This window comes from Capricornis sumatraensis, chromosome 9 (assembly GCF_032405125.1).
Source record: "Capricornis sumatraensis isolate serow.1 chromosome 9, serow.2, whole genome shotgun sequence".
NCBI classification, from domain to species: Eukaryota; Metazoa; Chordata; class Mammalia; order Artiodactyla; family Bovidae; genus Capricornis; species Capricornis sumatraensis.
The window spans coordinates 22,201,542-22,217,526 of record NC_091077.1 but is presented as its reverse complement, the minus strand read 5'-3'; the positions used below and the strand labels follow the sequence as shown (position 1 = coordinate 22,217,526).

General features: G+C 52.4%; 1 protein-coding gene across 3 annotated transcripts in view; it reads right to left on the bottom strand.

Annotated features, from left to right (window-relative positions):
• The window catches only part of P4HA2 (prolyl 4-hydroxylase subunit alpha 2), a 38,008-nt gene extending 22,494 nt beyond the window's left edge, over positions 1–15,514 (bottom strand). For 2 of the 3 annotated variants that reach the window (XM_068981280.1, XM_068981279.1), the window contains exons 1-4: positions 10,093–10,200; positions 9,474–9,608; positions 887–986; positions 173–269 (exon numbers count right to left, since the gene is read on the bottom strand). In XM_068981280.1, coding sequence (XP_068837381.1) covers positions 173–269; positions 887–986; positions 9,474–9,509 — 233 coding nt within the window. In that variant the 5' untranslated portion in view covers positions 9,510–9,608; positions 10,093–10,200. Of the gene's footprint in view, positions 1–172; positions 270–886; positions 987–9,473; positions 9,609–10,092; positions 10,201–13,662; positions 13,793–15,439 lie in introns of those variants that run through there. The other variant, XM_068981281.1, reaches the window with a different exon arrangement.
• Between the last annotated feature and the right edge of the window lie 471 nt (positions 15,515–15,985).

Genomic DNA, 15,985 nt, shown 5'->3' with positions numbered 1-15,985 from the left:
CCACATACTTAGCTACTCTGGGGGACTGGCATGAAGTAAACTCCAGGCCAGGCCCATACTGCCCCCTCAAGGGCTTCCTCTTATGGGCACCCTGGGTGGGTTCCTGGTGGGGGCTCCTGCCACCCTGCCACCCTGGCTCAGGGTGGCTGTGGGGACTTAGGACATCAGACACCTCTTAATCTTGGAGAGCTTGGCTTCCTCCACCAGGATGTACTCCTTCAAGGACTGCACCAGGTCCTTCTCTGCATAAATCAGGTCTGTCATGTGTCCTGCGAGGGAGAGATAAAAGGGCCAGTAAGTGGATGAGGGACATCCAGCTCCCAACCTTCAGGCAAAACACATCAGCACAGAGGCAAGCTGAGCCAGGCGCATGTCAGTTCTCTTGGGGTCATGGGGACCTAGGGTTAAAGGAGGCCTAGGCACCCATACGGTCCTGGCCCCCAGCTTTAGGAAGAGAGAGGCAGAGGCTCCAAGCGGATGGTAAGTGCACTGAGGACACCTTAAGGAAGAAACCCCGAATCTCGCTCTCCCACTGTCACCCAGCTGGGTCATGTTCCTGGGACAAGGATGTCCTGGGGGCTTCTCTGCTCAGAACCATACTGTAGTCCAGGAGAAAATTGGACAGAAATGCCAGGCAGCCCAGGAGCACCCTGCACTTTCCAGGGTGGAGGCCCAGCTGAGACGGCCACCTACCAGGAAGGATATCCAGGTCATCAGGGGTCAGTGGCAGAAACAGCAGCTCTGCAAGCCCGACTCTCCCCAGACCTGGTCAAAACCAGTGGACGAGGCCACCCCACCCTGAAGGAGGACAGGCCTCAGGCAGTGCCATCTGCCGGCACTTGAGCCAAGGACTGCCCAGGCAGGCGACAGTCCTGTTGGCACATACCAATAGAAGTGAAGAATTCAGCCTGCACACAGCCCAGGACACCAAGCCAGGCCACCAGCAACGTGGACTCCCAGGGTTTCATGGTCACAGAGGGCAGTGTCTGCAAGGCATTCAGTGACAGTCATTAGATCAACAATGGTAAAAAAAACAACTTAGAAGAGGACACATACACACGTGCACATATACGAAGACACTGAAACATGCCAAACTCTGAGCCAGCACCCAGAAGTTAAGGAAGATAGTCAGGATCACCAGTGGAAAGACACCAGGGTGTAGAACCAGGGATGTGCACTTAATTCTGTCCCCTGCTCTGGGAGGCTGAGTGCCCATGGGAGAGACTCTGCCCTCTCAACTTCCGATAACCACTTACAACATGCGAAGGCTAAATGGGGAGGAGGGACAGTCATCCCTGGTTCTAAGGGTCTGTCAGTTCAAGATTCTAACCCAGACCTCTGCTGCTTGTCTTTCCTTCCAACACAAGTGCCAGGACAGTGCCCAGTGCTGAGGACCCAGATGTAACACACCGCCCATGGGCAGAAAGAGAACTGGACACAATATGCCCCAGGGGGTCCACACCCAAAACAAGGTGTACAGCAGATGGTCAGCCAGAAGAGGAACCAAACTGCTCCCTGCTGGTCTGCGCCTGGCCACGGTGAGAGCAGGCTGGGCAGACACTGCTCTTCCTGTAGCGAGGCGGCTCGGCAGACACTGTCCTCATGGAGAATCACCATTCGCAAATATTTACTATGCCAGGCACTGAGCTAGGCGCTTGGGATACAAAAATGAATCAGCCACACAGGGCCAAAACCTTAGACTGGGCTGGGCTGGGCTGCTGACATAAGTAAGAGGCTGTCTTCCCATCAGCCTAGAAATAGCCAGACGCAGCTCTGAAGGCAGAAGGCACACCATGGGGCAAGCCCACTGGCAGTGGACCCAAATACACAACGTGAGCTTCAGACATCATCTCCCAGCTTAGCCACGCGGCCTGGAGCACGCAGGAGGAACATCCACCTGAACGCCAGTCCCTCCAGTCCCTCCTCTTCCTGCTCTACTTCAGCCAAGCCCCACTGGAAATTTACTGAGAGAAAACAAGGAAAATAAAGGAGGTTGGACTCAGAGGGAGAGGGAGAGGGTGGGATGATTTTGGAGAATGGCATTCTATCATGTATACTATCATGTAAGAATTGAATTGCCAGTCTATGTCTGACGCAGGATACAGCATGCTTGGGGTTGGTGCATGGGGATGACTCACTGAGATGTTATGGGGAGGGAGGTGGGAGGGGGGTTCATGTTTGGGAACACATGTAAAAATTAAAGATTTTAAAATTAAAATAAAATAAAATAAAATAAAGAAAATAAAGGAGGTACAAAGGCCTTCCCTCCAAACTGCAAGCCTTATCTAACAGGATTCTAAGGCTGAGCTGACTAACGCCAGCTCATCAGTTTTTTGCCTGCGATGGCTGACTGGACGCACACTCACACCCATCATTCCTCACTTCACCCTTCCAGGAGAAATTCCAATCTACTGTGGCTCCTGGGCAGGCTCAGAGAAGCCCAACCACGACCCTAAACCCCACATGGATTCCTGTGTGAGGAAGAGGGGGGCTTCCCTGGTGGCTCAGCTTGTAAAGAATCCGCCTGCAATGCAGGAGACCTGGGTTCGATCCCTGGGTTGGGAAGGTCCCCTTGAGAAGGCAAAGGCTACCCCTTCCAGTATTCTGGCCTGGAGAATTCCATGGCCTTTATAGTCCATGGGGACACAGAGAGCCAGACACGACTGAGCAACTTTCACATGAGGAAGGGGAGAGAATAAACGAGTGTCCCCCTTTGCCCCCTGCCAAATGTATGCAGAGCTGACATCATGCCATCTGTGCCCTAGGTGTTAGCGGCCCAGAGATACACAGGACAAGACTATTCAGCCCAGCACCTGCTGCAGGGTAGGGAGGATGGACTAAGGGGTCCACTATAGAGTTAGGGCAGTAGAGGAAAGCAAGTCCCTGAGAAGAGGTGGCAGGGCCCAGTCCAGCCCTAAGGGAGAGCCCAGATCCTCCTTTTTCTAGTCATTGATCTGCTCCCAGACCTCAGCACCCTGCATCCACCCCCAGGATTCTAGAAGGCCTTTCTTCTTGCTTACATAAGACCTCTTCTCAGGGAATGAGGTCTGCTCCTTGTACTTCAAGAGGCTTCATCAGCCTAAGAGAGCACCTTCTGTACACATATAGGGAGGAAACAGTAAAAACCCAGAGCCAGGAGGCTGCGTCTGCAGACAATTCAGACAACTACCTGTCAGGCTGGGGTGCTGGGAGAATAGAGGCCAGGCAGGAGGCCAGACTACACACGGCTGGAAGTTGAGGGGCAAGGGTCACCGTTTGTCCCCTGTTCCATCACCAGTTGCAGTGGCATGCCTCCTCAGAGATCAGATAACAAACTTAAGGAAGGGAGAAACCTCACTTTTTCCTTCAAATTAGTGATATTGGCCATGGTTCATGCTCTATGGTTCATGCTTTATAGCACTCAGGAAAAAACAGCCAGGTTCCTTCACTACATGAATACCAGCTGTCATTTCTCTGGAATGTGCTATCTGGCTTAGACTGAGACTATCCATGAATCCCAGTCTGGAGACAGAGCCCAAAGAATCACAGATGGGTTTCTGAGTGACCAAGGGCTTACAAAGTCCTCTTCTGATGGAGGAAGGGGCTGACGACCCTGCTGGCCCAGACAGCTAGGCGCTCCCACGCAGCCCCCAGACCACTCAACCTAAACTGCCACCCCATCCCATTTCTCCTGAACACTAATTTGTATTAGGTGTACAAAAGGTCATCTAATCAGGGTCAGGTTGGGAGGCGGCAGCCTCCAAGAAGGACTGCGGGTCCCAATGTGGAAAAAACCAACCAGCTGCATATGCCCCTCCCATCACATACCTATACCAGAGCTTGCTGAGGACAGAGTAAGTGGGGGCCTGTGTGCCTGCCAGTGCTGCCAGAAGCCCTCCGGGAACCAACCCTCAGAAATCCACGCTGAACAGGCCTAGAAATGGGCAACACTGAGCCCCCTTTTATGAAAATAAGGTAGCACCAAGCCTGAGCAGAAAACCCATACTGAGTTTTATGTACGCTGCATCCCAATTCTGGCCCATATCTGGCACCCAACGAAAAGGAAAACCTCACCACAGATTTGTTCCTGCCAGGAAACTATAACATCAGAAGATGTTCCATTTCTTCCATACAATGGATGGTTATGGATTGTGTAGGAATGGATACTGTATGCTTTTTAACACCAAGAGAAGACCAAAGCATCTTGTTAAGTGAGAAAAATAGGCTCCCAAACAATATATACACTATGCTTTCATTTTTATAAGGAATAATTTTTATGTATGGAAATTTACATACATGCATATATATGTAAGCAGAGAGTCATAAATCTAGTTGTTATCTTGGTGAAATAATTCTATTTTTCTCTTTATGGTTTATTTGTATTTCCTAATCTTTCTAAAAGAAGTTCTATGGGAAACTTGAAATATACTTTATATAATATCTAAAATGAGAAGAAAATAAAGCAAGCCCTCTCCAATGAAATCCAAGAGACCCAGCAGCCTGAGTTGGGACCCCCACAGGGAGGTCCTTCAAAGCTTGCCAACACCCCAGCGACAATAATTTGCCCACCAGGCAACCGGCACTATTTCTAAGCACAGGACGGTTCCAAGACATACAATCACAGGCCCCAGCAAGCCGGCTCTTTGGAGAGGATGTTCACAACCGGGCCAAACAGCCATGAAAAGATGTTTCCAACTGCAAACCAGCAGTGTCCTTAGCTTCTCCCCTTACCTCATCAGGCAGGAACCTATGCCAAGCTCCCAGCTGCAACCCAAATGCAACAGCTTGAGTTTTAACAATGTATTTAACAGCCTAGAGACAGAACATGGGTTTGCCAAGAACAAACAGGTCTCGTTTGGCTCCGAACAAAAGGATGCCTGCCTTCTGCGAAGGGGCAAGATCTGCCTGAACAGGGCTCCCTCCAGTGGCCTTGCCTCCTGGTAGTGTGGCCAACTCTGCACGGCACAGCCAAGAGGACTTGCGTGCTCAACCGAGCAAGAGTTGACAGAGGCTCCAGAGGCCCTACCACCTATGCACATGGACGGCCACTGAGGCCCATAAGCTGCTCTCCCTGGCACCCCAGGGGAGGGATGAGAGGTGCCCGACTCTCCTCACCTGATATCATGCCTCAACTATCACCCTGATCTGAGCCACCCCTAAGTCCTTCTTACAGCCATACTGGCCCCTGCCTGCACTGGTCTCCCATCTTTATGGCCTCCCTCCCACCTCTGCTCTACAAAGTCGCCAGCACAGCTTACTGTATCCCCTCGTTTGGTCTCTCTCTCCCTAAGAACCCTCCAAAGGCTCTCCACTATTCTCAGAATAAAGTCAATTCCTTAGCACTTTTTGACTCTGCATGACCTGGCCCTACTGCCCTCTCCAGCCCCATCTCATGACTCCAGATTTCATACCTTCAACAACCACATCACATGAAAAACAGTCTCCTTCACTGAAAACCTAAAGAAGCCTAGGTGTTCCTGCACATCTCTCCTTACGCAGCTGTCCCTCAGGATCCACAAGGGATTGGTTCCAGGAGACCCCACAGACACCAACATCCACGGATGTTCAAGTCCCTTATATACTAGGCATCGTACAGTCAGCCTTCTGCATCGACGGGTGTCACATCTGCAGGTAGGGAGGGATGACCGTAGTTTCTCTATCCAGCACCTGGACATGCTGACTTGTACTACCCACGTGGGTACCCTCAAAACCACAAGGTTCCTGCTTCAGTAACTAGACAACGAAGTAGCAGAAAAGGCTGTACAAATCAACATTCAAAAGCCAGCTGGGTTTGCGATCAGAGTCTTGGCAAAGACTCGGCAGTCTAGGCAAGACTAACTTATAAGGAACTATGGGAAAGAAGAAGACCCACACACTGCTATACTGGATGTATCTACAGGACCACCTTGTACTCTCTTGGCCTCACCTGCCTCCTGGGCCACTTGCTCTACCTCAGACCCAGTGAAGGACACTGCGCAGGCTCCAAATCTCAAGACTCTTCCTGCAACTTCTAAACTCCAGTGAAGTGCCTTGCTGGCCTCTCTGGGGACTGCTAGAGGGCCTGGGAGTGCAACTGAGGACTGACCAGGGTTGCGGGGGGTGGGCGGAAATAACTCCTCCTTGGGCAACTGCGACCAATGAAAAACAGAAACAAGAGGACATCAGCAGATAAATCCCCTCTCCAGGCCTGCACTGAGAAGCAGCAGAGCTCACCCAGAGATGCCCTGCACAGCTGAACAACTAGAGCACCTCTGTTCAGCTGCACTTTTCTTTTCCCTTATACTTGCTACTCTGCAACTGTACCTTCTAACAAAGCATCAAGTACTTAAGATCTGTTTTCTGAGAACTAGGTTAAGCTAATCACTATTCATGTTTCCAAAAATCTTTCACTTCTGCCATCTAATCCTCACCAGCACTTTGTAAACCAGACAGATTTTCATCCCCATTTCAGATAGAGATATGTAAAATACATAACTGAAACTGCTCAAACAGTAAATCAATGGCAGAGCTCAGACTCAAAGCCAAAACATATATTCCACTATTTATTGCTGCCTTCAATCCTACTCCATAACATCTGTTGCCATATAGCATCCTAAAGACTTCCCAAAAGGAGGAGCCACACTTTGGCCTACCAGAACAGGCTTGCCTAAGTCAAAGACTTTATTATGATTCACAAAGCAGCCTTATGATACCCATGGCTGGATCCCACCAGAAGGCAGAGAGCAACATGGGCTCAGAAAGACAAAACGTGGTGCCTCCAGTTCAAGTGAGCAGTCAGTCCTGCCCAGACATCACAGCACTCACAGATGACCAAGTGGCCCAGCTCAGGACAAGACAATACAGTCGAGCAGGCACACCAACCCTGGCGTCAGATAGTCCCAGAGTTAGAACTCAGCTCCACAATCACTTCCAGGTTTCAGAACCTTAGACAAGTTACAGTCTAAGGAGTTACAGTTCCAAGTTACAGTCTTGGAGCCTCAGTTTTCCCATCTATTTAACAGTGATAACATCTCATAGGGCTGTTCTGAAGACTGAATGTGCTGACAGATGTCAGTGGGCAGCCTAGCACCAGGCACAACTTCCACCAGTCATCAGCACCAAGGGCACTAGAGGAACGGCAACAGACCTGAAGCCGCTGACCCCTGGAGAGAAAGAAAGTCCAGCCTATGAGACAGTGAAGACGAAAACGAAACGGAAATCGGAGAACCTCCATGTCCCAGGAGTGTCAAAGGAGATTCAGGAGAGGGTGGAGTCAGGCCTAAAGCAGCACAAGGACCGTCGGGAAGCTAACTTTGAAAACTGGCCAATCACTGGCTCTCTCACCAAGGAAGGAAAGTTCTCTGGCAAAAAACAGGTGACCGGATCTATACTCTGGAATCTCACCTATTTCTATGTCTCTGACCTGCACACTCTGAGTTCCTACAAATACCAGGTCTCAGGATCACGGCCACACCCTGGGCCCTCAAGAGTGCCAGGTACAGAGCAGGGTATATTCTAGCAAACACTTCCTGAAACGTCTAGAGCAGATGCTGGTCTGTGATCAGAGTCACATCCAGTGAGCTGGAGAATTCACTACCCAAACATGTATAACCCTCTGCCCTGAAATGACACCACTTAAACACATGCTTTCCTTAGATCTCCAAGAAGTCTAATCCAGACTTTTCAGCCCCCTCTGCTCCTTCTGAGAATAAAAACGATATCCCTCATTCCACATCCGCAGCTCAAACCCAGTGACCACAGGGGCTACCAGCCCTCTCTGCTCAAGAACAGACTCATGTCCCACCCTGGTGCACTTCAAAAATCCAAAAAAACTGCTAGATTTTTCGAAGTTTAACTCTCACTCCAGCACCCTGTCTGGGCTTGCACGTGCCTGCATCACATCATTTCCTGCCAACCTCCATCTGCATAAAATTAAACTTTCTACAGATCCCAGGAGCCAGGGACACACCCAACAGCCCAACGCACACCATGGCCAGCGTGGCCACACACTGGCCAAGGTCTTAACATCCAGTCTCAGGCCCTCCCAAGGATGTGGGAGGGCAGAGTCAAAAAGGGAGGTTCTCTCAGGAAATGAGCAGACCCTAGATTTGCTACCCAACTCATTCCTCAGGGCTATACCCATGCAGTCGCTCCTCATGAGCACTCACACTCTGAGCTCCTCCCTGGCATGTGACCAGCTGCCAGCCTGAAGCAGCAATCTCAGAGAGATTATGAGCTACCCATGGGCAAGGATTATAGCACCATCATTGTCTCCTCTCCCTCCTCCCTCATTCCAGCCCCAGGCACACTTTAAGCAAAAGCCCAGTACACAGGAGATACTCCAGGAATGAACAGAGATCAGCCAGGCTAAAACAGTGACAAAGCAGGCACTCTCTGGGGTACACCATTTCAGAGCACTAGACAGGATAGAAGGGCCTATCATAAGCCACAGACAATACTCAGTTGCCACCATGTCTGCCTGCAGATCTCTCAGAGAACTAGGGTGGCCGAGTATGACAGCATCTCTGGGATGAGGCCCCCAGCCAACTCACCCCATCTTTGCAACGTGGCTTCCTTGGCCGGGACACACAGTGGACAGAGTTGGCCGTCTACAAATGAGGCTCAAGAATAAAAGGATTCAAAGCCCAAATATTCTATGAGTAGGGAGAAGTGAACAGAGAGGCTGGACCTGGAAGCCCAGAACAAAGTGAAAAACTGCACCCTGGAAGCTTCAGAGACTCTCTGAGCACAAGCCAAAGGAAACCACGGTTCATTTAACAGAGAATTAAATCATGGAAAAAAACAAAAACAAAAACAAAAAATAAATAAATAAACCATGGAATCTGCTATCCCAGATATGACGTGGGCAGCAGCTTGCAAAACCGTCCTCTAAATTCTTAGGGGGACAGTGGATCTCTGCAAAATCAGGAACATCTGAGAATGCCCTAAGCTGCAAAGCAATGTTCCCCAACTCTTGATCTCAGGGCCAGGACCTCCTCCAGAAGGGCTGAGGTTGTTGAGCTTCAGATGGTTTACATCAAGCAGCACAAGCCTCAGGTATCACTCTACAGCAGAAGACACCAGCCTCAGCCTTGGGAGGGACTTTGATATTCTTCTCCATCTGAAAGGTGTCAATTAGGAAACAGAGACCAGGGGCCTCTGCCCTGGAAAAGGAAACTTCCCGCATCCACATTCATGCTGCAAGGATTCACTGAGCACCCTCCACATAAAGGACACAATACCAGGCACTGTCTTCTCACTTGAGCTCTCTGGACAGGATCTCTAGGCAGCTATCCATTAAAGCGTCCCTTCCCCCATTTCCTTGCTTCCTCTAGAGTGCCCAGGTCAGCTTCCATTCACACAGGCTATTCCTCTGTCTGGGTTACCCTTTATTCAACCTTCATCTGACCACTCCAGCTCATGGGTCACCTCCTCCAGGAAGTCCTCTGGCCTGAAGCATCCTGTCCTCTACCAAGTACCCACAGTCCAGTGCTCCCTCTGAGCACAGCACTCACCACACTGACCGGGGCCTGGCCTTTCCTGGTCTCCATCCGCGTGCCCCACTAGGCCAGCAACTCCTGATAACACTGAAGGGTTCGTTTCTTGAATTAGTTAACTAGTTACAAGTCTCCGCGGCTGCTGAGGCAAAACTGGAGAGAAGAAGAAAAAAAGAAACTTTTATCATCCAATAGCCTGTCTTAACGGGAACCAAACAGGGTCAAGGCTACAGACTCCCAAGCCTCTGGATGGAGGAGGGTGGACCTAACACCAAGCGGCCCCTAGAGGCCTGCCCGGCGCCCCTGCTTCCTCCAAGCTCCGGGTGCCCTGGGGCCGGGCCGCCCCTTCCCGGGAGCCTGACCCTCGGGGCGGCCACGCTCCCCACCCGGTCCGGCCGCCCCGAGGGGACCGGCAGGAAAGGCGCCGCTGACCTCACCGCCCTAAGCTCGGGGAGGGGACTCGGCGGCGGGACAGGAACCCACGCGGGTGCAGAAACAGGGCGGAGGGCGCGGGGCTGCGGCCCGGACAGCGCGACCCCCGGCCCCCAGCTGCCGGCCCCGCGCGGGCAGAAGGTTCGGCCCGGTGACCCCGGCCGGTACCAGAGCCCCGAGGCTGCCAGGCAGGCGGGACGCTCACCCGGACACGCGCCGCTCCCGGCGTTTCCAGAACCTCCCGCGGCGGCGCCGGGCCCGCTCGGCACCTCCTCCTGGGCGGCTCCGCCTCCCGCCGCTGCCGGGCTCCGCCCGCTTGAGCCGCCGCCACGTCCCCACCTCCCTCTCCCTCCGGGATCCCTACCTCCCGGCCGCCCCCAGCCCCGCTCCCACCAGCACCCCCCGCGCGTCCCAGGCACCCGGTTCCGCGCCCCGACAGCCTCAGCCAGGGGGCGCCACCGCCGGCGACCCCCGGGAAGACCCGGGCCGCCCGGCCGCGGGGGAGCGGGCCCGGGACCCGGCGGGGGCCGGCCGCCCGCGCCCTTCATGCGGCCGGCCGCTCGCCGCACGTACGCGGCGCCCGCCTCCCCTCGGCGCTCCCTTGTGGGACTCTGCCCGCCCTCCTCCCCCGCCCCCTGGGCGGCTAGAGAGGCGCGCACCACCCGAGATTAGTGCGGTGGGGGGAGCATCCCTGGATGCTGGCCGACTCCCCTGGCCCCAGCTCAGGCCCGTTTCCTCGGTGGTCCTGCTGGATATACCGCTCCTACCCTCGCCTCCCCATCATCATCACCATCAGGTGACGGGGGGTGGGGTCACCCGGCCCTGGAGCTGGATTATCAGGGGTTATCAGGGAAGGGGACAGTGGAGAAGGACCTGAAAAAGATCTGGGATCCACCTCCAGGACCAGGTTCCCAAAGGGATTCAGGCTGTCCCCAGCTCCTGGATCCGGCACTCCTGGTGATGAAATGTGTGGCTGAATAGGTTGATGAGAAGGGGAGACCATCAAAGGCTGGTCAAAGCGTGGGGAGGTGGGCGGGGGGGGGGGCGCACATTGGAGTCAACCTTTGTTTTTCCCAAGCCCTTATATACAATACGGGCCAAAAATAGTGGACGCCACTTTCAGCCAATCCAGCGTGGGAGGGAGTGAAGGCAGGGATGCTGCAAATCTCGGCCTGAGCTAGCCGAGGCCCTGGCCACAGAGCAGGTTCCCACGCCTGTTCTGTGAACCTTTCTGCTCATGAATGAGGGGAAATACTGTCTGAGAATCTCATCAGGGAGCTAGCCCGGAGTGGGAGGTGCCCAGCCTCCGCCCAGACCAGTGTGGGGATATTCCCTGTAGCACACTGTCCAGGCTGGCAGCCCAGACCTGGGGAAGGCCTGAGCACACCCAGAAATACACACAGCACATGTAAAACACGGAGTGACCCACTGTTCTGGCCTTCCTCAGCCACCAGCTGATCTCCCCAGAGCTCGGCTAAAACCAGAGAGACTCTCCTGCCTCTGCTAGACCCTGGTATTCCACAGGGAGCCTCCCTCTGTTTGCCCGGATCCTCCCATCCATCCTCTCCCCCTTCTCAGGAGCTTGCCGGATGGATTATCCCCTCTCTATCTTGAATGTTCAACCTCCTCTCAAATGGCTCCACCCCTTGACCTATAAATATTGACAGGCCTTGGGACCTCCTTAGTGGTCCAGTGGCTAAGACTCCATGTTCCCAGTGCAGGGGGCCCAGGTTCAATCCCTGGTCAGGGAACTAGATCCTGTGTGCTGCAACTAAGACCCAGTGTAGCCAAATAAATAAATAAATATTTTTAAAAATATTCAGGCCTCTACTGTGGAAACAGTAAAGGGCTTCCCTTGTGGCTTATCTGGTAAAGAATCTGCCTGCAATGTGGAAGACCGGGGTTAGATACTTGGGTTGGGAAGATTCCCTGGAGAAGGAAAGGCTACCCACTCCAGTCTTCTTGCCTAGAGAATTCCATGAACTGTATAGTCCATGGGGTCGCAAAGAGTCAGATACAACTGAGCGACTTTCACTTTCATTATAGAAACAAAACCGCATTAGACCCCACCAGCTACTGCAGTATCTCTCTCCTTCTCGACCACAGCAAAATTCTCTGAAAAAGCAATCTATCCTCACTTTTCTCCCAAACCTCAGAACCTTGCAGTGGGCCTTCTGTCCCCCTCGCAAGACCAAACAAACTCTCCATAACCTCCAAGTCTAAATTCAACAGCCCACTCTCCTCATTTGACAAAGCCCCCAGCACCACCTGACACCCCAGCAGCCTTTGGTCACTGCCTCCCGGAAACGCTCTTGTTCCACACCATCCTCTCTGGCCATGTCTGCCCATTTTCGCCCCCACCTCGTCCCCCTCCCTCCGCATTAGTCAATAAAGTTTGGGGGTTCCCTAGAGTTCAGGCCTAGGCACTCTACTTTCCTATTCTTTGTCTAGAACTTCTTCCTATACACAGATGAGGCACATTTGTCTCTCTACCCTTGCCCCTGACTCCTGAACTCCAGACTGGCTGCACAGTATACATCTCTGCTGCGTGTCCACAGGTTCCTCAGTCAAAGCATGCCCAGCGTGGAGTTCATGCTCTCTCCCCTCCTCCTGCTCCACGCCTCTGGTACTGCCTGCCTCACTGGGGAGCCCACCCCACCCCCACCCCCAGTTACCTCACTGGAAGCCTGGGAATCACCCTCAGCACTTCCCTCTTCCCTGGCCCAGGCTGTGTCCTTCCATATCCCACATCTGTTCAATTCTACCACCTAAATCTCTCTCTAATCCACTCATTTTTCTCCATCCTCTTTCCTTTTCTTAATATATGACCACGGGATGCCATCCTTTAATAACTTGGCACAGGCGTCTAAATATCAAAGAGATATGTACTTAAAAAAAAAAAAAGCAAAACATGAGAGTTGCGAATTAGGTTTTATTTGGGGCAAAATGAGGACTGCAGCCCGGGTCTCCATCCTCTCGCCCTTGAATGACAGCAGCAGTTTCCCAGCTGACTGGCCCCTCCATTGCTTCCTCCCATCTCTCTTCCATACAGTGACCTCCTCAGAATGCAGCTCTGAACCCATCACTTTCAGCTTAGTAAACTGCATTGTTCTCAGGAAAAAAATCCTCAAAGTGACCCATAAGGCCGCAAATGGTTTGGCCCCTGCTCACTTCTCCAGCCGCACTGACCTTCCCCTCCAGGCCCTCTAACTGGCCATTTCCCCTCCCCATTCCACTCCGAGGCCTTTGCACAGTCTTTTCTTTCTCTCTAGCAAAATGTCCCTCCTCCCCAATTAAATCCTTCAGATCCTCCCAGAAGGAATTTCCTCGCTTCCCTGACCAGGTCAAAACCTCCTATAACAGCCTTTCATGCCCTACATGCTTTGTAACACTTGCAGCAGTTGCTATAGTTGAATGATTGTTTAGTTTAATGTCTGTTCCCCCTGCTCTGCCCCCACTACACACACACACACACACACACACACACACACACACACACACCCGCTGGCCTGGGGTCTCCAGGAGTACATAAACAATGTGTGTTGTCAATCATCACATCCTCAGCAGCTAACACAAAACTAGGACTCAATAAATATTTCATGACTACATGAAGGGATGGATGTCTCCTTAAAGCCTTGTCATAAAACTGTAGCCAAAAGGTTGACTGAGGCCCCCACAGAGCCTCAGCATCCTGGGCCCCACTCATTCCTAAGTGTCTGCTTCTACTCCTCTCCTGTCTCATAGAAGGATACTTACTGTTGGACTTAGGACTCACCTGGGTAATCAGGATGATCTGACTGTCATGTCCGCTTCCTTCACCACTTTGCCTTCCTAGGGAGGGAGGCCGCTTCTGGGCTGTTTATCACTGTGTCTCCAGGTCCAGCACAGAGCCTAGAACCCAGAACCTAGACAGAGAGTAGGAAAGAAAAATGCAGGAATGAATCAATGGACATGCCCCACTAATGTGGCCTCCACAGGCTTCACTAAGTACACCCATTTTGGGTCACTTAATAAATCAAGAGTCATTTTGAGCAGCCATGTCACACCCCCTTCCTCCCAAATCTGCTGTGTAAATAAAGCCACACCTCCCTTCTGATAATGGCTGTATCCTATTCATTTGTGCATTCACTCCACAAACATCTGATGGGCACCAGCTGAGGCCCTGGCTAGGGGTTCAGGGACCATGAAGATCAAAGGGGCTCTGTCTAGTGGGGAAAACTGGCAGGTGAACAGATGCCCACCTAGTCCCAGTCTTAGAGACCCTTCTTGGGCTCAAGATCAGGTGACTGCCACCTTTGACCCCAGCCTGGTTTCATCTGGGGCATCACCAAATGAAACCTTTCCCCCATGCTGTCCCTAAGTGGTAACCCTGGCCAACGGCTCCTCAAAGCAGGCTAGACATGTCTACCCACCACCCCCACCCCAGAGAAGGACCTGGCATCTCTCCAGAGATGACAAAAATATCTGTGCTAGACAGACAGGTAACTGGATGAATGAGAGGGCAAGTGTGATGCAGCCTTTTGCTCTAAACCCAGGGGGTCCCCATCCCCTGAGCCAAGGACCAGTACCGATCCACACAGCAGAAGGGCGAGTAGTGAAGTTTCATCTGTATTTACAGCCACTCCCCATCGCTCACGTTACCGCCTGACCTCTGTGTCCTGTTAGATTCTCATAGAAGCACGAACCCTACCAAGAACTGTGCATGTGAGGGACCTAGGTTGTGCTTTTCTTATAAGAATCTAATGCCTTATGATTCTGCATTGTGGTTAGTTGTATAATTATTTCACTATATATCATAATGTAATAATAATAGAAATAAAGTGCACAATAAATATAATGTGCTTGAATCATCCCAAAAACATTCCCCTCCCTCATCCATGGAAAAGTTGTCTTCCACAAAACTGGTCCCTGGTGCCAAAAATGCTGAGGACCTCTGCTCTAAGAGGCAGGGGTCTGAAGAGGCATTCTGAGCCTGCCCTGCTCCTGCCTTTCCCCACTCGCCTGTGATCCCTGACCTGGGAAGCAGGAGGTCTCCCAGACTGCTGATGACCCTTACAGGGCCTGGGAACTACCACAACAGCCGGAAATCTGGCCAGGGTTTATGAGTGCCTGGTCCCTCCGTGGAATTCCCCAGAGCAGCGTTCCTGAGATCAGTGCCGCAGAGGGTATTGTGCATGTTGACACACACCTGTACCCTTCAACACAGTCAGCACGCAGCTGGACTTTGGGTCCAACCCTCCTCTCCAGGTTCCTCCCTTTAGGGACCAAGAAAAGACTGGATATATTTTGACTCAAGGCCAGCGAGAGAGGGCAAGAAGTGCAGCTTGAGTGGGGCCACCTAGTGGCGGCCTTGCGTGCATGCCAAGTGGCTTCAGTCGTGTCTGACTCTGTGACCCTATGGATTGTATAGCCCACCAGGCTCCTCTGTCCATGGCATTCTCCAGGCAAGAATACTGGAGTGGGTTGCCATGCCCTCCTCCAGGGGATCTTCCTGACCCAGGGATCAGACCCATATCTCATATGTCTCCTGCATGGGCAGACAGGTTATTTACCTTTAGCACCACCCGGGAAGCCCAGTGGTGGCCCGACTGCTTCAGAAATATGGCCTCGCAGGTCTAGTCTTACAGCCTGGTGTAGGACCCTGGGGTAGACAGAGAGAATCTGGCAGAATCCCCAGAAGCCTGTGGTGCCAGCCCTGGACAGGGCCAAGTGGGTCCCCCCAGAGCATCCACTTGGTGCATGCAAAAGATGAGACAGACCCAGTGGAATGGCTACAAGTCCCCTCCTAGCTGCCTTCTCCATGGGCCCTTGCAACTCAAGACAGCAATGCAAGCACAAGCTGGGCTGTCATTACAGGGTGGAGAAAGGCATCCAGGGCCTTGGGAGCTATAATTACCCAGCAGGTCCAGGGCAGGCCCTCAGGGTAGAGACAACGGGCTTAGACTTCGTCTTTCCTCCTCACCACACTCGTCCCACTTCCATCTTGAGCAAGAAGCTCCTGGGTTGGTGCCAGTACCCAGAAGGCCAGGAGTTAGCTAGGTGCAGTGCTTAGAAATCCTGATATTATAAATATGTTTTTTTAAATTATTGTTATTACA